This window comes from Mytilus californianus, unplaced genomic scaffold (genome assembly GCF_021869535.1).
Source record: "Mytilus californianus isolate M0D057914Y unplaced genomic scaffold, xbMytCali1.0.p SCAF_1, whole genome shotgun sequence".
NCBI lineage: Eukaryota > Metazoa > Mollusca > Bivalvia > Mytilida > Mytilidae > Mytilus > Mytilus californianus.
In genome coordinates, this window is record NW_026262581.1 from 85,085,037 (window position 1) to 85,111,497 (window position 26,461).

Here is a 26,461-nt window from a genome sequence, read left to right on the forward strand (position 1 = left end):
GAACTAGTACACATTTTTGTTTAGGGGCCAGCTGAAGCACGCCTCTGAGTGTGGTATTTTCTCGCTGTGTTGAAGACCAATTGATGGCCTTCGGCTGTATTCTGCTCTTTGGTCGGGTTGTTGTCTCTTTGACACATTCCCCATTTCCATTCTCAATTTTATTGTATATAAACTATACTAAGTTTAGTTCTTCAACTATCTGTCAAGTAATTAAACTACAACATTTGATAAAGATAGTGAGATGTATAAAAGGGGTCTACAGATTACCAGGTTGAATAACAAATATCAAAGCGAAGCTGTATGTTTAAATAAAAACTATATGTCGATATGTCGATATATTTTCAATTAACAGATACTTACCACTACTGATTTTAATGTGATTCCTTTTTTCAAAATTTAAAAAAAGATTTGTATTTTCCGACTGAAATTACTGAATCGACACCAGATCACAATTCTTTGGAAACATAACCAAAAGTCATAATTTAATATTCACTCCTTTACAAAATCTCATTAAATTATTAGGCTTCTGTTTAAGTATGCAAAACGGAAATTTGTCAAAATTAGATGCATAAGTTTCGCTCGAGGCATTAATTTTAAAAACCAAATCAATTAGATTGTCTAGAAATATATCCAATTTCCGAAAAATTTTGTCAAATCTTGATAAGGACGACTTGCCTCATGGCAGAAAATATAAGTAGTTGATTGATTTTAACATTTGTACAAACACTGAAATAACGAAAATGACTGAATCAAATAGATATAAGAAGATGTGGTATGAGTGCCAATGAGACAACTCTCCATTCAAGTCAAAAAGTATAAAGGGCCCCAAAAATTACTAGTGTAAAACCATTCAAACGGGAAAACCAACGGTCTAATCTATATAAAAAACGAGAAACGAAAACAATTATGAACCACATCAACAAACGACAACTACTGAACATCAGATTCCTGACTTAGGACAGGTGCAAACAAATGCAGCGGGTTTAAACATTTTAATGGTACCAAACCTTTAGCCTTATCTGAAACAATAGTGTAACATCACAACATAGAATTACACACTATAAAATATCAGTTGAAATGGCTTAACTCAATCAAAAGACATACTAACACCAGTGAATTCGAACATACACTGAAGAAATAAATTTGATCTATGATACAATGTAAATACAAAATACATAAACTAAGGGAAGAATAACAAAAGTAAAGTCTATTTCATGATAGGTATTTTTTTTACAATTTAAAATGCGAGTAAAAATTGTAACTTACCTTTTAGTTGGCGGGAAAAATATAATGTAATCTATGCTACGTTTTGACAATTTTTAGAAAACAACAATCAAAGCCAATTTTAAGTTTTAGGAAAACTGCCCTTAGAAAAAATGTAATTGAATAAATAACCATATCCAACTAAGTAAGACATCACGTGACTTTGGTGACATAGCGAACCGCCATTTTGTGTCATTTTGTCCCATATAAAATGCATAGGTGCTTCAATAAAGTTTAATTTTTTCATGAATTTGACCCGTTTTCTAATTTTTGAAACTATATCCTTGGTATTCGAACATAATTCTACCTAAAAATGTTGGTTTTGACAGTTTAATTTTTTATTAAATTGCGTCCCTGGAGATTCGCAAAAATCGTACTTTTTCTCGTCATTTCCCCGTTGACTCAGTGGTAAATTTAGCGACCCTATGTCTACTTGTACATCAAATTCACAAATTCCGTAAATAAAAGTAATTCTTTGCTACTTGATTGAGAATATTAAAACACATATCTGGTGAAATATTCTACTTAAAACAGTTTAAATCGAGGGGAAATACGTTCCACATCGATTTAAAAAAGTGATTTTTTCGGGATTTTTCAAAATGACGGATGTGTTTAGAAGTGTCGCATGTACTTTTATACATCTTGTAATTTTCATGCAGAATTTGTCCTGTTTCTGTTCGTTGATATTCTGAAATATGTTTGATTTCTGAAATACTTGATAAAAAATAATTTATTTCAAGTGTGAAGTGAAGAGTTACTACTGAAATTTGTAAGAAAAATATTTTTCATTATTTAAAAGATGTTTTCCCTTTTTTCTATATAATTAATCTTTATATAGAAAAAAAATATATTCTTTTTAGAAAACAAATATTTTCGTCTCGAGAGAAAAATTAACATGCACAACAATAGGTAAATGCTCATTACCTATTCAAGTAAATGTCCCTTTAAAGTTTCTATGACCAATCTGATCAATATATATATACGAACAGGTTAACTCAGATTTAAGTTATAATGTTACATAACAACAAACTGTCAGGTAAAGTAAAGGTATCATGTCAAACCAAAAGCCATTAGATGACATTAACATCCTGTGATTACATGTATTTCCAGAGTTTAGTTTTAGTGATATACACAAATTTTCTAAAATGTACAAATATATATTATCTTTACCGTGTACACTACCGAAGAAATATATATCATCCAGAACTTTAAGAAAATATGAATATTATGAAAAAAATTTCGATAAGTTGATTTTTGCTTAAATAAAATAACCGAATATTAATGTTTCACGATAACTGTTTAAAAAAGATGCTCTAATTCAAATTTTATATTTAATAGATTTTTTTATTTTATAGAAAATTAAAGGAGACTTCATTGCATATGATTTTTGTCATTTTTTTTTTTAAATCAATGTTTTAAGCAAAATCCAGGTATTAAAAAAATCACTATCGACATTTTAAGTTGAAAACAACAAAATGTTATTGCATACATTTCAACATTGTAAACCCGCCAATATTTATCGACATAGTTATCGGTCCTGAATATGACTGATATAGTTGTGTATGTTTGATTTGAAATAAAACAAATGCTATTCAGAATTGAAAGTTAGTACTTCAGCTTTGAGCAAAGTAAATGCTCCTTGCTTAAAAAAACGATGATGAAAATTAAAGATAATAAAACGTTAGAAAGATGGTTTTACATCTCGCAGCCTGAACTGTGTCAAAAACATAACTTTAAACTCATTGGAATTAAAAACTTGTCAAGGATTTGAAATTTGTACGATAAAATTTTTATCTAGATTAACCTTATCGAACATCGTTTTTATGATTAATTTGATGTCGAAAAAATAAAGGAGACTTTTATAAAATTAGAAAACCCATTGAATACTAGATATTCATTATCACACTCGTATTACACATTTATACATATAATAGATCTTTACCGACATTTGTACAAGAACTACTTTTTATTATCAAATGCATATATATCAAATATTACTTATTATAAATTGCTAACATCAAACATTTCTTATATAACAATAAGAAATAATGGTATTATTGCCAATGAGATATCTATCCGTAAGAGCATAGATGGCATGGATGTAGGCCACTTAGATTCCAGTTCGGTTTTCAATAATGGTCCAACCTCATGCCGTATACTAAGCTATAAAAAGCTCCGACATGACAAAACATAAAACAATTGAAACGAGAAAACCAACATCATGGTTTATGAAAACAAAACAAACGAAAAACAAATATGACAGACAGACATCAAACAACGACAACCACTGAAAAAAACAAGCTTTATTTAGGACAAACACATGCATAATGCGGCGAGGTTAAACATGTTTGCATGCGTATCAATAACTGATTCATTGGTATACCGATAAAAACAATGTTCAAAGATATTACTACAGTGTCAAAAATATATCTATTTAGAGTATGTTTAAGGAATCAATAAGTTTATATGTATCGTTTCTAAATCTTCAAGCTTCGAAAACAACATTATTGTAAAAATCAAAATGTGATAACTTGTAAGGGACTTTGTAGGATTCTGATGTTACCGATTTTATATACATCCCTTGGATTTCAAATGTTTGGCTTTGAGCGTTCCTAATGAAGGTAAATCCAGAAAAACGCTTCGGACGCATGAAATTATTAAACGTATTGTTTTCAATTTTTTATATCTGCCATAGTGCAATTTTGGTAAATCCGTTCCTCCTGATCCTAAACACTAACAGCTAAACCTCCAAGCAAACCTTTTCAAAATGATATTAAGCGAAAACTAATTTTCCACGGTTTTATCATCTTATGTAATTTAACGACAAAACAGTGGATGAAGTCCAATTTTGATGATTCTTTGTAACGTATGTTTCAAAATTTGCGGCCGTATTCTTACAAACACATCGCACTTAAAATCATTTCGCTATTTTTCGTGCACAAATAAATAAAAAACGTTATGCCTTCAACCGTTTAAGAGAGAAATAAAATCAAAATGATAACGTTTAGTATCAAAAAGAGAATTTATTTCAGATTTATTGAAGAATCTAGACTTTTAGGGGAAATTCTATACTTTCTATCTGTCTCATTCAATTCTACACATAAACAAATTGATGGTCTATCACTAAAAAGAAACGAACTACTATTCTTATCCCGATAACGTCATCTATTTTTTATCGAAAAAAGCGAAAAAGAAGATAACATTGAACGTGTCAATATTGGAATTTTTTTGGGAAAGCATGGTTCTTTTAGTAAATATATTAGGATGTGAAAGCGTTGACCGAAGCTCATCTTGTATAATACGCGCACGATCAAAGTTTATAGATCCTTCATACTTTTCGTCTACTTCATTTCGAAGATTTTTATCATGTCATTGAAAAGTCAGGAAATAAATTATCGTTTTAAGCAGTCTTCAAATACTCCTTTTATTTCTATTTTGCTGTTAAAGTAATTTAACTTTGACACAGGTTAGCCATATGTAATGCTCAGGTAATCTACATGTTGTCATTTGAAATTCTTGTTACCTGTAGAAGCTAAAACATGTTCAAGAAAATATATATATATCTTGCTTTATACATGTTGAAATAATTAATATAGCAATTTTACATATACTACAAGTATGCAATATCATAGTTATTATTCATGATAAAAGTTAACGAAACATACCAATATCATTCATTTTTAAAACAAAAATGAATTATGCGAACGGAATAAAGTTTGAATAATTTCCCTCATCTTCCAATGTTATACTAGAATTAATATAGTAAAGTCTGTTCTAAGAACATTGAAAATTACAATCGACCAGTATTTGCCAGTAATGACGACCACTTGAGGAGCATTGGCCAGGATGGTAGATACTGGTTGGCGGGATTTACCGCCCAAGTTTGTTCCCTTGTACACTATTACATCTTTCTTTTCCAGTAAACAACGAAATAACGGTAAAGTTGGACATGTGTTTACCTTTTTAATTTTATGACAGTAAAAACCTGCTAGGGTCAAGGTTCAAACTAATGTTGGCCAGGAATTCTCATATAATTGAACAAAATATTGATCAAATGTAACTATTCTTTTTAATAATTCAGTTAAATTTACTTATGAAACTGGTTAAACTTTTCTTTTTTTTTTTCACTAATTTATATTATCACTTAAATATTACCCTTTATAATAGAAATGTGATGTTTCATTGATAATCTCTACTTCAATCATGTAAAAATATTCAGAATTTTAGAGGTACAAACAGGTTAAAAGGTGTTTGTGATAAAAAAAATACTTATTGTTTCGAATTTTCATTGGAGTTCGGTTTATTTGTTATTTTATTTGTTTTTACTTTTTTGTACATGTAATTTTATTTTGTTATTTCATGTATGATCAACATGACTTTTTCATTTTTTTTTAAATAACTACATTATTCAGATATATATGAATCATGGTTAATTTTACTAACAGAATTACTTGGAAATTTAATTTCAGTCTTCAAATACTAAACACTTGTTCATATGAAAGGAAGAAATGATTTATTTTATACAGTTCTGGCATGTTCAACTTGACTTGGTATCTGTTTGCAAAGTGCTGTCAAAAATCCAAATGAGAAGCCAAGACCAACATGACTTAATTTATCTTTCACTGGTGAATACAGAACATTCAATCATTCAAAGAATACTTAAGGAGTAAAAAAAATATGTATTTATTAATACAAAGCATTTAGCAAACAATAAGGAAAAGATAGAGCTGATCAGTTAATAAGTGTACGGGTATCATGCCAATATTGTGATTATATGCAATGTAGATAGATATTTAATATCTTTGATCTCAGAAACACTTTAAATTTCGAGATATTTTGAAAAAGAAAGACATATAAATATTTCAAAAAATGAATGAACATTCGTTTGAGAGTTGCTTTAATGTATATGTTGCTGTCTGTTGTGAATTTTGTTGCATACATGATGCATGACATGCATACTTCAATATCTGCATTTGTCTTACAAAAGTAAGCATTATCTATCTTCGTGTGCAGAAAAATCCGACAACCAATTTCGGAGTTACATGAAAATGTACATTACTTGCAAATTTCGAAGTTTTTGGTTACTATCTTGGGAAATTATGACCGAAAGAGAGAAATTTTTAACTTTAAAAATGACCAGAACAATAAGATCTACAAATAAGTAATGTTGGCAGAAATTGTCTATTGATCCTTTTAGAGTCATTGCCTGAGAGGGATGACTTTTACACTTTTTGGCAGTTTTGAAGGAAACTATAGTAGATGGAGATAACCTTTCAGTTTTTAAACTTTTCAGCAAACATTAGATCTACAAATAAGTCAAATATGTCCTTGTTATGAGTTATTGTGCTTAAAAAGGTTTTTTATCCGCTTGTTTGTATTTTAAAGAAACTATAAACGACATGATAGATATTTATTTCTATTCCGTTATATTTGGAATTTCCCTATTCTATTTCTATCTTTAGACTTGTGGTACAAGTTTGGCTAGTATGTAAATCAGAAGTGGTCTGATGTTACTGTTGTTTTCTGCACGAACATTTCGAGGGCGGTAGTACGGGTGGGGTTTTATAGGCATATATAAGTCCTGATTACGTTTGATTATTATCGATGTGCTCCAGTAACTTTGATAGACGAAGTTAACGTTAAGCTCTGCATAATATATTACAGTTATGTTTGTATTGATATGTATTTAGAGGACATTGTGAATGTATATAGATGGAATTGTGGTATATTTTTGTAATTTGTAAAATGTTTACAAGATATTAAATGTTGTTTCGCTGAGAAAATAAGGAAGTTACTGCGAGCAAACAAACCTAAATTATGACTTGTCTCTTATTTAGCCATGTATTTAGAATAGAAATGTTTTAAATTCGGACGAATTCATGAGGGAGAATTTAAAAAGAGAAATGTGTTAAGCAAAATTGTTTAGCATAATAAGATCGCCATATAAGTCACACGGCCTAAATCATCAAATGACCCCTTGAAAGATGCTTTTTTACCATATTTTGCATTTTTGCAGAAATAATGATAGATAGAGAGATATTGTAATTGCAAAGTTTTTACGCACAATGATATCTTCAGATAAGTCAACATTGTCGAAATTGTCAACCGACTCCTTATTTCCCCTCAGTGAAATGTTATCCATGTTAGGCATTTTTGTCAAAATATTTTGTGAATAGAAAGAACATTTCAAAATTAGAAAACAATATCAGTAAATAAGACCTTCAAGTATGTTTCATCAATAAATGGCGATTTTATTTTACAGATCATATAATTTTGCCAATTATTTCGAAAAAATTAAGTCTACAGGTTAGATCTACAAAACAAGTTCCTCAATAAGATTTCCAAATAAGCAAACATAATTGATTGCAATAAAAGTAAAATAAATATCAAAATGGCAACGTTTTACATGGTAAGCGATTCAGTCTCTTGAGAGCTGATTGTTTATATATTGTACATTATGACAGATTGATTGATTGTTGCTTCCTGAATGTCCAATGGTTAATATTTCAAGCATATTTAGCACGAAAAATATTAATGATTAATACAATAGGTAGATTTTCCAAAGTAGGAAGAGCAGGGAATATGGACTGCCACTTTAAATGAAAGTACAATGTATGTTAGAAATTTTGGCAGAGTTCCTCATTTTTACCTGACGATGCTACATATGTATATATCCAGCTGTATGGACACTTCTTCTAAGCAAGGGTTTATCTGCCGGACTAGAGAAGTTGTGGGAAGATTATATTTCTATACCCATGTTAACTTTACGGGTGCACTTAAAAACTGTGATCTACCTATTACCAGCTTGGTATGCCTGAACTTTATTTAAGAATTGAATACTTCTTTTTGCTACTTATTGGGATGTTAAACTTTGACAAAAGCATAATTTGTATAAAACACGTAAGCCAAAAGTGTGCGCACATCAACGCTTTAACAACCTTATACAATTACAAAAAGAAGAATTCATATCTTATAATCACATCTTTATGATACAACCATGAAATTTTTGTAATTTTAAACTCTAGTGTGTTTTCCTCTGCATTTTGTGACGTAAGCACGGGAAAAACGTGCTGTCATGAATGTTGTATTTCATTAGGAAATAAAATTCAATTTTGGAATGCCAACCAATCAAAGGTATGGATTCTTTGAAACACATATGTAATATATTAGTTAGAGAACGATACTAGTAATAACGTAACTGTGCATCAGGAGGGTCAAAAAAGTCTCCAAACATCAAATAAAAAATTGCCATTCTAATGTTGTTCTGCAATAACTAACTCGACTTTGATGTTGGGAGCATTTATGCAATGTATAAATTACTCTGTAAAGATCCTAACAAAGGAGGAGAGTTAATAAAACGTTATCGGCTTAACTTTATTTACATGTTATCCTAAGCTCACCTGAGTCTGATCCAAGGGTCAATTAAAGCTTAACCAACTGCTCCTTTAGATCATATTGGAATTTAGAACTCGATAATCATTAGAGGACAAACTCTATTGTCGAAAAGGTACCAAAAACGAATACCGAATTCAAAGTTGAAGCGTAACCTTCACTACTGACTGTAAAAGAGAGGCAACGGAGACCAAAGGGACATCCAAATCCATTAGTCGAAATAAACTGACAACACCATGGGTAAAAAAGAATTTTGTAATTTTGCTTGTGTATTTTTTTTTTTTTGGGGGGGGGGGGGGGGTTGAAAGTAAATCAAAAGTTTCTCTCAACCGAGTGTTATAAATATTGTTTATTATATCATTATGTATGAAGTATTAAGGTAGTTCAGTCTTTGGTACCACCTTGGTAGATTTTGAGGGTCATAGGCTTAATCTCCAACTGGGTCAAACCAAAGATGTAATGCTTCTCCGCAAAACATGCGAGAAATTGTAAAATAACAGCTAAAGATGATAAGATCCTATTCAAAATACTAGGTACAGGTTACCATTATTGTTAACCGTTATTGAAATGTCGAACGTTAAGCAAATAACCGAATAGTGTTATCAAGAGAGAATTAGTTAGGTTCCCTCTTTAAGCTGATGTTCCATTAGATAACTTGTTAGATATCCTCTTTACGCTGACATTCCAACAAATACAATGAAAAAATCCTTCAAGGTTTGAAGACGGTGGTGGTTTTAAAGTTATTGTATGTGCCCTTAGAGAATGCAAATACAAAAAAAATTATATAAGACAATGTTGGATATGACTGTATTGACTTAGTATTGGTTTTTGCTTAAACAAATGTCAAATGGAATAGACAGAACTAAAAACCAATCGTCATTGTAGAAATGGTTTATAAAAGGTTATGCTAATTATCAAGCTTGAAAATTACGTACTTTTTTAGATTTAAAATTGTTTTTGTTAAAGAAAAATATTTAACTTTATTTCCAAGAATTTTGCAATGAATAAATTACTTGAAAACTGAGATTTCGACTTGAAAAAAAGTTGTTTGACAGTGAATAATGTTATATATGCAAAACTGAAAGCGTGCACATGAAACCCCGATCCAAATTTTAACATACTATACGAAATAGGGTTAATCGTAGTTTAAGGTAATACGATGACGTGCAGCTGTTTACATCGTTGTCTTTTGATCGTAAAGGTATGTTTTCTAATATCATATCACAAAATATGATAAAAAGGTATAAAAAAATACCGAACTTTGAGGTAAATTCAAAAAAATGAAGTCTATAAAAACCGACAAAATAAAATGCTATCAATCTACGGAACAAGTGAAAAACAACTGCCATATTCCTGACTTTGGACAAGTATATTGTAGGGTTAATTACAAGAAAAATGGAAATTATGATCATCAGGTTAAAAAGACAAAAACTGCTATGATACGCGTACACCCATAGAGTGGACGGAAAAACGATATTGTATCGCTTTTGTTGAAATAGTATGTAATTTATTAATTAATTTTTGATCAAGTTTGCAGAATAATTTAAATCTGCCAGTTTTTTCTAAATATAGATAAGATATCAGAAAGTGTATAATTAATGCTATGTTTTATTCTTTTATTGTGATTAATATAGTACAAATGCCACGAGATGCATTAATACGGTTTATTTTTATCAGAAAAATTCAAGATATCAATCGAGATGCTTTAATATATTTCTCTGTAATAGGACACAGTTCGTAAATTTAACGGACACTTCAAATTGTTTATGTGAATGTCCTTATTGTTTCTAGATAGAATCGAGTAGGTTATATAATTGATTTTGTGTTTGTGTTTTCCTTAATGCTAGCAAATTATTTTTTTTAAATGCTTAGGCTAAGAAGCTGTATAGATGCTTTTGTTGTCTTTTTAAAATTATGTCGATTTCTGAATTGAATTTTCAACCTATTTCCATAAGCGTTTATGTTAGTTAGCAAAAACTAGTATGAACCACGAAAAACGTGTTTCCTCACATTGGGAAAATGCAGATCAACTCCAAGTAAAGGTGAAAAGTGTGCATAGTTTTCGAATGTTTTTTTTTTATCTTTGAAGATTAAATTCATGTGATTACGTTCATTGCATTTTCAGCTTGTATAGAGTGTCAATGGTACAGTTTAAGCGCTAATATACCTTTTAAGACCTAATAACTAAAAAACATGTATGTCTCATTAGAATCCGTAATTTGGATTTTCTGGCAACAATCGTGAGACACTCCAATATCATGTTTTATTTCCGTATAAAATACAACAGCTATGACTGTATGTGCTGTTCGTGACAATGTTAAAATAATGCATTTTTAAGCAATGAAAATCTTGATCTTACTCTTAGTTTAATGGTCTAGCATAAACATGTAATTGTCAGAATTGAATGTTTCTCTTTATAGTTATAATTGGTTGCAAATGCTTTTCATACAAAATCTGCTTCGGTCAACGCTTTTACAACCCAATAAAATTATGAAAAGAAGCGTTCAATTCTGAATTGAGTTCGCGTAGGGGTACACATGGAAAACCGTATAGGGTCAATTGTGATTAACTTGACTACACTATAAATACGAGAAAACATGGAATGATCGGAAATGACATTTTTCCAGTAGAGACAAAATGACGTACATATAATCAATTATTTGTTACCGTCCCGCCTCCAAAAATTAGCAAAACTCATGCTGAATAGTGAACTATAACATGACAAAATGTGAAACAATTGAAACGAGGACACCAACGGCCTGATTTAATTACAAAACAATAATAGACAGAGAATAACGACAACCACTAGTTTACAGACTCCTGACATATACAGAATGTGGATAGATTAAACATGCTTGCCCGCGCTTAACACCCCCTTTTTATTAACCAGGACTGTAGTGTACCAAAAGAACATAAAACAAACTTTAAAAATCAGTCAAAAAAAAGTCTTGACTTATCAGATCGACACAAAGTTTGGAAAAACAACTGACAAAAGACTAACGACAATTATCACCAATCTAAGAGTGCTCACAGTTACTGAAAGCTTGTTCAAAGCCAATTACAACTGATCAATAAATCAGTTTTCCCAGACTAGAATATCAAAAAGTTCGGAAAATAAATGGGACGTATCTAATTTTGCAACATCAACGGAAAAATGAAGATGTGATATACTATTTGCAATAAAGTTTCTATTAGTAAAGCCAAACGTCCAAACCAAATATTAGTATTATGATATTGTTGTGTTTTTGAATAATTTGGGGTCCTCAACGCTCGTCCTCTTCATTTGGCCTTTTTAACTTTTTTGATGCGAGCGTCACTGGTGAGGCTTTTGTAGACGAAACGCGCGTCTGGCGTTCACAATTTTAATCTTAGTGTCGATGATGAGTTTATTTTCCAGTGGTACATCACTTACGTTCATTGAAACCTACAATATGTTTAAATGAAATGCGATATTTATAGATTATCGATGGTTTTTCAAACCAGAGGATGTTTCTCAGCTACAATCTCATCAAAGGGCGACAGCCCTGAGAGGAGATATGGCTGAGAAACATCCTCGAGTTTGAAAGACCATTGATAATCTGTTTATCGCTATTTTGCCTATGACGTCGTTGATGTTTACAATGACAACGCCCACGTGCACCCTTAGTTTCTGTCAATAAGTTTCAATAACAAGCGAGTAGCATGATATGAAAAATTATCACCAAAAAAATACAAAGGAAAAAAACACAAAATAGCGATAAAGTTAGTATATATATATACCGTAAGATAGGGTCACAGGAACGTACCAGTCCAAAAAAGGAAAATTAACTAAAATTGAAAAATCGGCGCATTTGTCGTAAATTTTCATATTGAGCTTCCCGTGTGAGGAACTGAAATAAAAAAAAATATTTCCTTTTTTTCAGTTTAATGTTAAACTTTGTTTTAAATGAAATAATAGTAATGTGTGCCCAAGCTTACATTAAGGGTGGTATGATCTGTCCACCTTTTGGATCTCCTGTAAGCTAAGAAGTAATTTGTGTTTTTATGCAAATGTGAACCTGATCAGCTATCAAGTTATATTCAAAAATAAATTTACTTTTAAATACATACCGATATTACCAGGCAATTTACTTGGAAAGGAAATCAGTTTTGCAATCCCTTCTCTCTCATAATATTTTAATACTGCATATGCATCTTCATTTACTTGTTGTAGCGATATCAGTACTGTATCTACACCCATCATTTTTTGATATTCGAACCATTCAATAAGATGCAATGGATTTAGATAGTTATAAGCTATTTTAGCACATATTGCAAATTTCTTTTCCTTTACTGATGCATATATTACAGGATGAAGAATATGAGAAGAATTACAAAATTCCATTTTTCCTACCAATTGTATATGCTTCATCTTGAAACGTATGTTGCGTACATAACATAGATATTGTCTTGCTATAAGATCGGCAAATTTACTATTATGAGTGTACGTTTCTTTCACAATTGCATTTTGGCGATGAGTAGATACTTTCTCGTCTCCGTAAATACAGCAGTCGCAATTGGAATGGTTAGAGCCGTCTAGAACATTTAAAACTACAAATTCTATCTGACTCAAGTCTTTTTTTGCATGTGCTACAGCAGAAAAGATATGCACAGTTTCAGAACAAGATTCGATATTCTAAAAAAAAGATGATAGGCAATTACAAAGACATAATTACAAAAGAGTACAATTCTAGTATATATAATTATATGATATATAATAAAACAGATGTCGTTTACAAATTTAAAACTTCATATTGCATACTTTCACTATTACCTTAAATGATATTTAACCAGGATACATTGAATAAAAATCACTATCTGAATATATTCATGTACACAAACCACACAATGAATACAAAGTTATTTACATATTTTTAGTTAAGTATGGGTTAAACACGTGCGTATATCAATCAATACGTGGTGTTTTAATACTAGATTCAAATTGGTTATACGCGCTGATCCTGAAGATCATCTTTGTTAAAGGATTGTGATTAAAGGTTTTGTAAGTTGTTTATGTTGCCAAAACATAAGAAAATTGTCATATAGTAAACAGAATTGACCGGCTGTACAAAAAGAAGGTGATAGTTCTTATCCACTCTTCAAAATACTTATCGAAACTGCAAATTGTCCTTTAACAGCTTCGTGATAACAATGTCGTTTCCAACTTTGAAAGTTTTCATCGCTTCTGAATGGCGGATTTATAGAAGAAAAGCGATCTGTGTCTGAACTATTATGTATTCATACGCTTTTTATATCCACGTGAATCAATGGTTGATTGGTAGTAATAATTTAAAACTTCTCATTCCTGTCCACAAAAATTAGAGACAAAGGTAAGTTTGTGATTCGTAAAGTTTTCACTAAACGTATATTAATTATCTTGATTCTACCATCCCACAATACGACTGAAATCCAATTCAATCACGAATTTAGTCCGGACTTATATGAAAAAAAATAAAGTTGGTTAGAGCCAGATTTGTCCCAATGTTTTGGGAGTTTTTGGTTTCAATGCTTGTCAACTTGATTTGCCCTTCCAACAATTATTCTCAGTAGTGACATTATAGAGTGTTGTGTAGACAAAACGCACTTCCGTTGTACAGAATTGTAAGATTATGACATTTGACAACCACTATGACATTGCTCGTAGACGTTTTGTATCTGAGGTTATCACAATTGTAGGCTGCATATTTATAACACTTTGAAATTATTTGAAATACAAAATATTCCTACCTAAGCCATAGATGTTTTTTTTTTTTTCTTACCTTTCCCACTGATTTGGTCCTCTAACTGTTTTGATATTAGAGCAATTTACTGATTCTTGTATAGCTTAATCACGAGTCTGACTTGCAAAGATGTATACTAGTATTTTTGGTCGGTATTTTTAACTTGTGAAAAAGATGCTGATCACTTGGGTCAAATTGATATTTACAGTAATGTATTTGCAAACTGGATATCTGAAGTACATAGTTATAGTTGAATTGAGTTGGTTTTGCTGTTCTTATTACGATATTCAAGTTCTTTGTAATGTACAAATTTGCAGTAAAACATGTTATGAGAATCTAATAAAACATTATTTTCTGACAATTAAATTATTTTAAATTTTAACACATTTGCTTTTGATAAAATTGTAGGTGTTGCAAAATTCAAACTTACCATATATACTGTTTGTTTTTATCGTAATATACTCTCGTCAACATTTGTATTTAGAATTTGGTTATTGATTTAAACAATCGTTGGCCTCGATTATCACTGAAGAAACATTCATGGTCTTTTCTTATATCAGGTTTAATTTGTAGTTATAAAAAAAACTTATCATAGATACCAGGATTCAAATTTTGTACACCAGACGGGAGTTTCGTCTACAAAAGACTAATGAGTGACACTCAAATAAAAAATGTTGAAATAAAAAAAAAGTATGAGTTGATATCATAGTACATTATCATAATCATGCTACATAGGATAAACAGAAGAAATATTGCACTGCAATGCCTCCTCACTCTTCAAGCTCAAAATTAGTATATATACAACTCCTCCAGGAAAATATAGGTAACAGTAGTTTATTAATGTTCAAATCTTACAGATCAACCAAGGAGAAAAATGAAAACAACAAATAAAAACTGAGGGAATCGCATTAAATCGTTAAAACGAGATACGGGGCGATGATAAGGTAGGTGTTACTTGGTATGCATGCATCACACTGCACGCTAATCCCACTCAAAATGTCACTAACAGGAATAGGACACAAATGTAAAATATACAGATTAGACGACTATTCTGGTATCTTAAGATATAAAACATGTCGCTAACGAGTTGAGACGCAGACATATCGTATCGGACAACAATACGATTATCAAGAAACTAAGCTTTTAACTCCTTCAGACAAAGTTGTTATTGGTGGATCTGGCTATTGTCTTTAATACAACCGATGAGTATTATAGCTTAAGATGTTGTAATAATTTATTTTAGGTTCATATCACATATTCATATCATGTCAATATTTTATTCAACACTCATTACAAAAATAACGTAAATTTTATGATATTAAACTCATTATCTTTAATATAGATTCAAGCCCCCATGAAACGATATACAATAACAAACTAAGACAGATGATTATGAATTTAATTGACCATCTTACTTTCATTTAAGAAGATATCGAAATTATACAAATTCTAACCATCGTTTGTTTATAGTTTCATGTTTTGACGACTCTCAATTTCCCATTCGTGCATTTTCCCGTAAAATCCTTATTTACGCACGTCATTGTTCAATGACGTCATTTACACCATCTGACGTGAGGTTAATCATTCATCAAAAGCATACGACGTGGGAGTAGGATTGGAACACCCCAAACAAATCATGACGTTGCCTATCAGCTGACACATGAAAATATTAGAATTTTACCACGGGTGTGTACTCAAAGAACGTCATTAGAGAATTTTAGGCTTTTGACGTACTTTAACGTAAATTACCTTAGCATTTCAAACATTTTTATTGTTATCTCCCATTGGCAATTAAACTTGTAAATTAACTTCTTCCGAACGGTTTATATCATTACTAAACAATAGAATTACAAACAATAAAATGTCCATGATATGCACAATAGAGAATTTTGGGTTTTTGACGTACTTTAACGTTATTTACCTTAACATTTCAAATAAATATTTATTATTTCCCTATGGCCATTAAATTTGTAAATTAAACAAAAATCGTATATTTTGACGTACGTATTACGCCTAAACTTGGTCATTGTTAAATTGTGTCTCCCTTTCCCCATTTAGTTCAAATCTATTTTAAAATAGCATAGTCCACGATAGAAAGAGTTTTCACTTATATTTGGGCATACGAAAAGGCAAACTTTTTTCGCAGGGGACACTTGTATATTACAAATGATATATACGGTTAACAATTTTTCCTTTGTAGAAAAAGAGTTTCCTTTCAACTGATTTGTCAATAAGGCGTGCTGCGTTCAAATAGTATACGGGAATATGAGTTTTCTGAACGTATTTTTTCTAAAAAGGATAAAGTTGATAAAAGTTTAATGACACAAGTTCAGTAATTTAGGTAAATATATACCCGCAGATTGTAATGTTTTTCTAATATTTAGGCATATTAAAATACCCTGATTATTTGATTATCAGATCGTTTTGGGGGTGATTATTTGATTGCCATTAAGGGTTTTTGTTCACATTTGTAAGTTTACCCCATAAGATTTGCCTGTACACGGTGATACCGAATACTCTTTAAAAATATCCGGAAGACCGTGTACCGAAATTAATTTCATTTCAGTCAAAATCAGGTCCAGATATATTTTCATCTTAAAACACCCCAGCAACCCTGGAATTTTTTATGTACATATAGTAAATTGTTTTTCATAGTATAAGAAGAAAGGAAAACAGTCATAATTTTACTTCACTGAATAGCATCTGCAGTGTATTATTAATTTTTGGTAAAACATTGGCCTTTTTAGAAATAAAATCTTTAAAAAAATATTCTTATTCTAGTAAATTGATGTTCGCAAAGTGCCTCAGTATAAGGGCAATGTGTGAACAATTTTTTTTTAATGAAATATGCAAAGAGCATTGCAGCTACATTTTAAATTTTGATTATTATTAAAACTTATTTATAAACAAATAGCTTGCCTATTTCACAAGTAGTTTTTTTTTCTAATCAGATGAAGGTTTACTTTTTTGGTATGGTTTAACTATTTGGATCAATATTTTTAATGGGCCTCACAGTGAAAAAGTAATTTGTAAACAAAAAGTTCCTCTGCAGTGATATCGGACATGTTTGCTGCAATACTTAAACGTTACAATTTCTTAACTTATCTACGATGCCAATGAAAAACAAAATACAAGTGTCACTAGTGGAGCAGGAAATGCCTACATTTCCGATGATCTAAAGATTTTTATTGTTTGCATTATAAGTAAGGAGTTGCATTTGTTTTACTTTTCTAGTTTGTATTTTGATCTGTTGTATTTCCAGTGTGCCTATATTCGGGTATCAGTCTTGCCTGTGCATTTTTTTAACACCCTTTTGATATTTAAAACTTTCAGTTATGCTATTGTATGAGGGATTGTTACTGAACGAGTCCCTCTATTATTAAAGATCTGTGTTGTATGTGTTGACTGCTGTAAGTCTTTTTGTCGGTTGGTTTTTTTTTCGGTGGTGATAGTGTCTGTATCGTTGTCTTTTACCTCCTTGGTATCTTTTTTCTCTCTTTTTTCTCGTCTGTTTCTGTCAATTCTTTACATATCAATCAATTGTTCGAATATTTTTCAAAATAAAATAGAGCGACTTGTATAGGTCTTTTTGTCACATAACTCATATGGGTGCAGCGAAATTACCCTTCCCAGGCTTTCAAATGTTTCGGTTTGAATGGTTCTGATCGAGGTAAATCCAGAAAGCCGCTTCGGACGCAGGGAATGTATGATATGTTTGTTTTATTTCCTATTTATCAGCAGTAACATTCACTCTGCTCGATCGTAGGCTGTATACATATCTCAATAAATACGTTAAGCTACAGTTTGTTCATCCTAGCCGGACTTCAAAAGCAAGATAGTGCTTTTCACACAAAAGAGATACGTCGAAAAACGACTGAAATCGACGCTACATTAGGGTTACGACCACAATCACGAATTGGTTGACCGATACAATTTGTCCGTGTCACAATTCATTAGCGACATGTTTTCGCGGTCTTTGATTTTATGATCTGAAAATTTAATTCAAATAGGAAGTTCTAATGAATACCAGATAAATAGGAAGTTACGAATCGTTTAAGTATACTTCAAACAGGAACATTGCTACAAGAGTATAGAAAGTAACCTCACATTATATGAATTTACAGAAAAAACGAGAGGCGTTAAAAGGAAAGTTATTGACTAGAGCAAGAAGCATAACGAGTAACAATTTATTACTTCGGAATACTACTCTAATCGTGACCAAGGTCATCTTTAAAAATGCGTAGAATTCAAGTATACATACTCTCTAATTCAATTCATCTATCTCTTATTCATAATATTTAAATGATTTATCAGCATGTTGAGCGTTGATCCGTCCATGCTTACCATGACTCACTTTGATACTAGATTCAGATACCTTCGAGTAAAAAACGTTTGCACAACAAACATGTTTGGATAAACAAATGATTCCTACTTTCAACAAAAATACTGCCTAGCTAGTTACCCGTTTTATTCAGGGCTGCCTCAGAACTCAGGTATTGATTTTCTAAGAAGTTTGCATTCAGTGAAATCTTTCATTACATTGTTCAAATTAAATGTGTTATGCATGCTATGCATTATTTGTAGAATACGAATCGAATGGTGATCCTTGGACCAGTAATGGTATACCAGATAGTTATATGCATCTACTTTAGTATGAGGATGGAAACATACGCACCAATGCAAGCAATTTTAAGCTGTTATTCCAAAACAAAAATAATTGACCAGAAGATGCTCGAATAGCGGGTGAAGATTACAAAGTCGACGCACCTAGACTCACTTCATTTACAATTCCTTCATTTTAATAATCATGGTGTACAAAAAAAGCTTTACGAGTTTTGAGCATCATTTAACTGTTGATGCCGCTTTTTCGTTTTGTTGTTTGTTTGTTAAAATTTTACCTTCGAAAAAGTGGAAAAAACTTTTTCAGGTAGCCTTTGATAAAAGGGCCTTTTTTTATTACATTTTAGGCTTTCAATGTTCTTCAATATCATAATTGCTGTTGCATACCCACTTTTTTGACTTGTGTAGCACAGATATATCAAATGTAGATGCGCGTCAGGAGTGATTAAGTAACTTTTCTTTTAACTATACTTAGTTGATATTCACACATTTTATGGAAAATGTGCAAAGTTATGTTAAAGTTAGATTCCTCAGTGCGTCATTTGCTTCAGAAGCACAATGACATAATATTATGAAATGTTACAGAAAATTCAAAAAATGTGTTTATCAGATTGAAATGAATACAAATGTGAACTGTGTATAAGATAACGTCCGTGTCATGCTGTAGTAATCATAAAATGTCCCTTTGCTTATCCATTGAAATATGAGGGACAAAAGAACAAAGTATTCAGTAATAATGTTATAATTCTATTACTTGAAATACTTCATCTATTGCTGATCACTCAACAGTCATTAACTGTCATGTTGTTATCAATACTACAAATTATGTCATGATATGATGAGCTTTAGAGGGAAAGCATGTAGATGATTCATTATCCCAAATAACCCTCAAACTCAGGAACTCAAATAGAAATAGAAATAACAAAACATGTATGGATTGATATTGGACATGACACTATTTTTAGTCATTGACTGATCGTAACCATTTGAGCTTTTTTGAAGAGCAGAAGACTGTACAAATTAGATGTAAAAACTTTGAAGTTATTAAACATTTGTAAAGAACTGAATTTTAAAAGAATTAAACTCTCTGAAGATAGGGACTTTTGCTGCAGACGCATTATATGCGGCCTTTCGAAGTTTCCCCATTTGAGAAAAAAAATAATCTCACTTTGTACCCCAAGAATCTAACCACATCTATAAAAAATGTCTCAGCAGTAATGCAGTGGTTGTTGTTTATTTCTGTGTATCATATTTTGTTTGTTCATTATTTTGTACATAAATTAAGCCGTTAGTTTTGCGTTTGAATTGTTTTACATTTGTTATTTCGGGGCCTTTTATAGCTGACTATGCTATATGGATTTTGCTCATTGTTGAAGGCCATACGGTGACCTTTAGTTGTTAATTTCTGTGTCATTTGGTCTCTTGTGGAGAGTTGTCTCATTGGCAATTATACCACATCATCTTATTTTTATAATAATTTATTAATCAGAATTTTAAAACATGTTTAGATCACAATGACAGTTTCAGATAAAACAACATTTTACTAGTGTATGCCAACTACAAATAATAGAATTACATTCTTCATAATTATCCAAAATAATCCAAACAAATCTTGCAGGAAATATTTACAGAAATAAAATTCTTGTTCAAAAAAATTATTTAAAATGAATTGTTTGAATCAGTGATAAAATCTTTTTTTATATTATTTGGTAAATGAATAAAAGCATATCCAGTACTAGCATTCTAAATGTACAAAATATACATCATACTTTGTAAAATGAACATTTGCAATTTCTTTAAGGTACATCGGGTGTCTTTTTCTGAACATCCCTTATTGGCTCTTGCAAAAATACTTTTTTGTCTACAAATATTTTACCAAGTATCATTCAATATACAACAGAATCATTTAAAATTGAACTTTCAAAAAAAAGTGCCGTTAAGTGAATTTAAAATTTTCAGAAAAAAATCTTTTAAAAACAATGACAGATTCATATATTGAATTTGATCGGACAATTTGTGTTGTTTTGTTTATTACTATTTTTCAAGAAAATACGGTCCGTGACCCTGTTATTTTTTTTTTTTTTTTGACATTTCGGAAGTATTACTAAAAGAATTTTTCTCATTGAATTTTAACCAATCTATCGATTAATGTTTCATTGATATGAAAAATTAAGTTTTCCCTATATAACCTATACAAGATACCTTTCGTTAATTTCAATGCATTTTAACGAAAAGTCGAGGTCTGTGACCCCCAGAGTAGAGTAAGGAACCCCAAAAAACGGCCTTGTATTGTTTTTTAACCTCAATTATTTAAGTAAATCAAATGTGAATGTATTGCTAAATGTTTGATATTTGAAAGTATGAGAAGAAAAATTGTATATCTGCTTCATATTTATGAAGATATTCGCTTAAAATAGAGAAAGATTTCATTTTTGTCTATTTTCCTAGAAATTATCAACTTTTACCACCCATTTTCATGATTTTATATGTGGCGCCACCCCCTCCCATTGAAATTTTTGTAGAAAAGGAAATAAAATGGTGTACAATGAAATATTTCAGCAGAAATATTTGTGGGCGAAAGGTGGCGCCACTGTTTATTTATCGGTAACTGTCCGAAATTTGCAAAAAAATCAGGATTTTACGAAATTCACCTATATTATGACGTCACAAAATGACAAATACGTCCCTAATGATTCAATTGGTGAAAATCTTTTTTAGCTGCAAAACTATTCGATAATTTAGCATATGTTTTAATCAAATTTTCACCTCATTTTCGCAGTGAAAAAATTTCAGATTTTTAGGGCCAAAATTATGAGTTAGTGAACCAAACCTAAAGTCTTTTACAAACGTTTAAGTAAAATGTATCGTCGAACGTTTACACACCCCAGCTGTCTTAATATTTCCCGAATGTGACCTACCAAATAAGACTTATTACCGGGTTTGTACTAACATGAGCAACACGACGGGTGCCACATGTGGAGCACGATCTACTTACCCTTCCGGAGCACCTGAGATCAACCCCATTTATTTGATGGGGTTCGTGTTGCTCAGTCTTTAGTTTCCTATGTTGTGTTTTGTGTACTATTGTTTGTCTGTTTGTCTTTTTCTTTTTTGGCCATGGCGTTGTCAGTTTATTTTCGACTTATGAGTTTGAATGTCCCTTTGGTATCTTTCGCCCCTCTTTTTTAATATTGATATGTAATTTATTTTAACACTATAAAAAGAGCATCCTCCTTCCGGCATCTATAATCTGAGTTTTGATTCTCTGTTGGATTGTTTACCGCATGAATAGATTACCTTAGCTGTATTTGGCAAAACCTTTCAGAATTTGAGGTCCTCAATGCCCATCAACTTCATATTTTGTTTGGTCTTTTTTATTATGTGAGCGTCACTGATGAGTCTTATGCGCGTCTGGCGTGCACAATTGTAATCCAGGTATCTATGATGAGTTTATTTGATTAACATTAGCTTTAAATTATGCGTTGATTCTCTGTTTGATTGACCGTAGCTTTGAACTGTTCGGTTGATTCTATAAAGAAAAAGACCATCCTTCTACTGGAATATAAAAGCTGTGTATTGATTCCCTGTTTGATTGACATTACCTATTGATTCTCTGTTTGATTGACATTTATTGGTGTTTGATTGTGTATTGATGAAATAAGCTTCTCTAAAAGGCTCTATGTTTCTCCAAACATACATGTACTTTCATTTGAGACGTTCAAACTAAAAAAGGGCTTCTATTAAAGGCTCCAATCCTCCCAAAAGCATGCCAAGAATATAAATATGTTTCCTACATAAGATAGACAGTATGTTTTAAATGAATTACTTCAGCTATTTTGTAAAAACATGAACGCGTTGGCCTTCTTTTCCTTATAATGTTGATGCTAGTTTGTTGTCAGATAAGGATATCGTTTACTTCCATAATATATGAGTGCGGTAAATGCTATATAATCATTAGTGATATCGTAAGGTACACCGATAACCAGTGAGCCGTTGTTCCTCGTTACACACCATGCTCTTACAACTACAATTTACTCGCCCCATGGGTGTAAAGCATCTCTGTATCTACCTAAACCAGAGTGTTCGACCGAGGAATATGATTCAATTGCATAAAAAATCATAAGGTGCTATCTTAAAACTGACGTCTGTTTTCCGACGGGACTATTGTTGAAATTTTATTTTGTTGACCATTTATTTGGCAATTTTTAAGTGTAACAATATTTTTGGCATCCACCTCAAGCAAACTTGCATCAACCAAAAGAACCTTTGACCCATTCACTAAAATACGTCCGTTTTTTGTTTACACCTGGTGCATGACCATCTCTTAATGCATTTGTTTCAGATATACCATCAGTACCAAACAATTTTCCTAGTTTTGCTTGTGATATATATTGATTGATTAATGAATTAGTCCAGACAAGTGTTTTTTTTTTTTTTTTTTTGCTTTGTTTCCTAGATATGGCTGATTGAAATATACTTCATAAAACCCTAAAGTTCGCTCATAGTAAAAAAATTTATATAAACGTTTGGTATATTCCTTGGAGACTGTGGGAGCCTATGGCTCGAATCAACGTATTCATTTGTGAATAATGCTTTGCAATTTACCTTTGCTGATATTTTATAAAAGAATTGACCTGGTTGACCAATACGTGATGTATTACAAAGCCAGATATAGTTAGTACCTTTTCATTTTTGTTGATATGATTCACTTGTTCTTCATTACCGTTCTTCGTTGTTTCCTTTTTTACGGTGAATAAAATCAATATAAACACCAAGAGCAATAGAAATATTCGATATTTCGAATATTTGGTCATTGTTTGCTTCTAATCTAATTTTATCTGCAGCTTGGTCTCTGAAAATAAAGAAAAAAATTCACGGATAATAAACGATTATTACACGAAGTGTAAGTGAGTAAACGCCACTTTAACTTTTACAGGGCGTGTACATGTTATGCTTGGTCTGCACCCAACTGTATTTATTTTCCACGAACATTTTTTTGGTGCGTCATTTTGATAATCTGAGGGTGTCGGATATTAAAGGATTATTTTCATCATAAGACATTCTTGCTAAATACATTGTACTTCAATGATTATACTTTCACAATAATAAAAAAAAGTATGTCGTATTAAGCTTATTTTGCTCTTGCAGCTGAAAAAAGTATATTGACAGATGTATCACCAATATCTAGTAAAAAGTTTTCACCAAAGACTAACTATGTAAATGCATGCTTAACCAGAATATCGTGAATAAAAAAGTGCTTAACCAAAATTGTCCGCAAAATATATAAGGGTACACATGAAAATGCAGGATATAATGTAGGTAGTTAGTAGGAAACAGAACTATTTTTTGGCTTCAATATTCTAATTCAAAATAGACCATAGTGCATATACTAATGAACATGTATTAATGAAAAATCTAAAATTTCCCCTGGCACAGACCGGTAGATTTATCTTATTATCAAATGGCCTTATTTAATTATTAACAATAACTTTCAAAAATTATATCTGACAAGAAACATTGTTACAAAGTTTAGTAAACCATGTAAACCTTCTCCTATCATACCTCTAATGCCAAAGTTTTACTAAATATTTCCATAAATCAACTAGACCTGATATGTTTCTCTTCCATGAAATGTTTCCAATTCTACTAGATACTCATTTTTGACGTTTTCAAATTTTTTGCCGTTCTTGGTAAAAAATTATTACAATATAAGACAGATTTATGAAAACTATTATTTTTTCCCCCATATCACAATTAGGCTTCAGATTGGTATGATTTTGAACATTATAATTAGTTCGGATATATAAGAAATTGCAGCATGACTATATGAATATAAGTATTTTGAACAGAACACGCAAAAGGAGTTTTTTTTTCACTGTTAAACAAAACATGCATCTAGGGATATTCCCTTCTCAGATATCGGTAATCCTTTTCTTAATAGACCATTTTATATTTGAGTCTCATGCAAATTGGAATAAAGGCAGGTGCTTGCTTAGTTACCAACAAGACTAAAATGTTTTCAACTTCATGCATTACATGAATAATGAGATTGAGCGATACTTTATTGGTAACATATAGTATAATTGTTGTTTTTCAATTGCTTTTGGCAAATTTGATCTAACAATTATATATAACATATTGTAGCTTTCAACCAGACTGAAGGTGTAATTTGGGGCTGTTATAGAAACATTCAAGGTCCTGTGCCAAACCGGACTACAGAGGAAATAAAAATACCAAAGTGCCGAGACGAAGTTGAGTCGTTACTTATTCATAAGATAAGGTATTCGCATTCCTGTTTGGGCAGTTAAATTATTTTTAATTGTTTTCTCCCTCATTTCACTCCTCCGAAAATAAAACTTTTCTTAACTATATATTGTAGATAAAACCAAATACATCAAAGGCTTGTGCGCTCGCTACAAGATCGCCTTTAATATAACCCATTTAACAAATCTACAATCAGACATACATAAATGCATCAACATTCAAAATACACAAGTCAACACGAATTGAGGAAGAAATATATAAGAAGGTTCTTTGGTTTGATAATGTACAAAACTATCGTCTATGTCCTAACTTTCATGTTACAAACGTAGCATTTGTCAAGCGCGCCTCCAATTTTCTTTATATACTGACCGCTGATCAAATCCAATTGTGCAGCGCAATGACAAAATATCAAATTGTAAACTTACAATTTTGCCGGACTTTGGACAGGCGCACAATACATGGGGCGGAGGTTTACTAGTCTTATGTCTTATTGCCCCCTCCTTTTATTTATTATCAGAAGTCAAATGCCAAAAACATAGGCATGCATAGGTAAAGTAAAAATATAAGAAAATCGAAGCCTCAGTCAGAAAGAAGGCGGAAAAAGAAGATCACATAGGAAACCAAAGATATAGCAGAAACACGGAAACCAAAATAATAGGACGAACTCCTGTTATCCAGAAGTGATCAAAATGTTTGCTTCTTGCAAAAAACATATTTACTACAAAGGAACAAGGTCTGTTGTCATTTTGAACACACAAAACCAATAACGGTCAATCAATCAATACCAAAGAGAAAATGAAATTTTGGAACATAAAAAGGTATTTTTGATCGCTACTGGCAAGCGTCCATGGAATACATCACAAGGATAATAGTTCCGCTGAAAGATGCCCAGATGTTACCCTAACAGATGCGGTTAAAAATATGTCTCTAAGCGATAAAAAAAAGTACATCATCATGACCGTGGTAGCCAATCTACTTGTCAATTTCAACTTCATTTTGAATTAGGATTACACAGACGTGATTATGTAGTAGCCCGTTTTGTTGTGTATACTACATTGTCATTGTTTTATGACAATGTCATTCGATGTGTATTAGCATCAGCGCTGTTCAACACTTTTACAGTGAAACATTCATTTAGATACCAATGACCGTTAAATTGATTGACACCCTATGAGCTGTGTGCT

The 26,461-nt window shown here is 31.4% G+C and overlaps 1 protein-coding gene across 4 annotated transcripts in view; it reads right to left on the bottom strand.

The window, feature by feature from the left end:
- Positions 1-26,461, bottom strand: part of LOC127725301 (uncharacterized) — a 62,927-nt gene that overhangs the window by 21,725 nt on the left and 14,741 nt on the right. For all 4 annotated transcript variants that reach the window (XM_052232238.1, XM_052232243.1, XM_052232230.1 and 1 more), the window contains exons 2-3: positions 23,696-23,865; positions 12,745-13,309 (exon numbers count right to left, since the gene is read on the bottom strand). In XM_052232238.1, coding sequence (XP_052088198.1) covers positions 12,745-13,309; positions 23,696-23,827 — 697 coding nt within the window. In that variant the 5' untranslated portion in view covers positions 23,828-23,865. The remainder of the gene's footprint in view (positions 1-12,744; positions 13,310-23,695; positions 23,866-26,461) is intronic.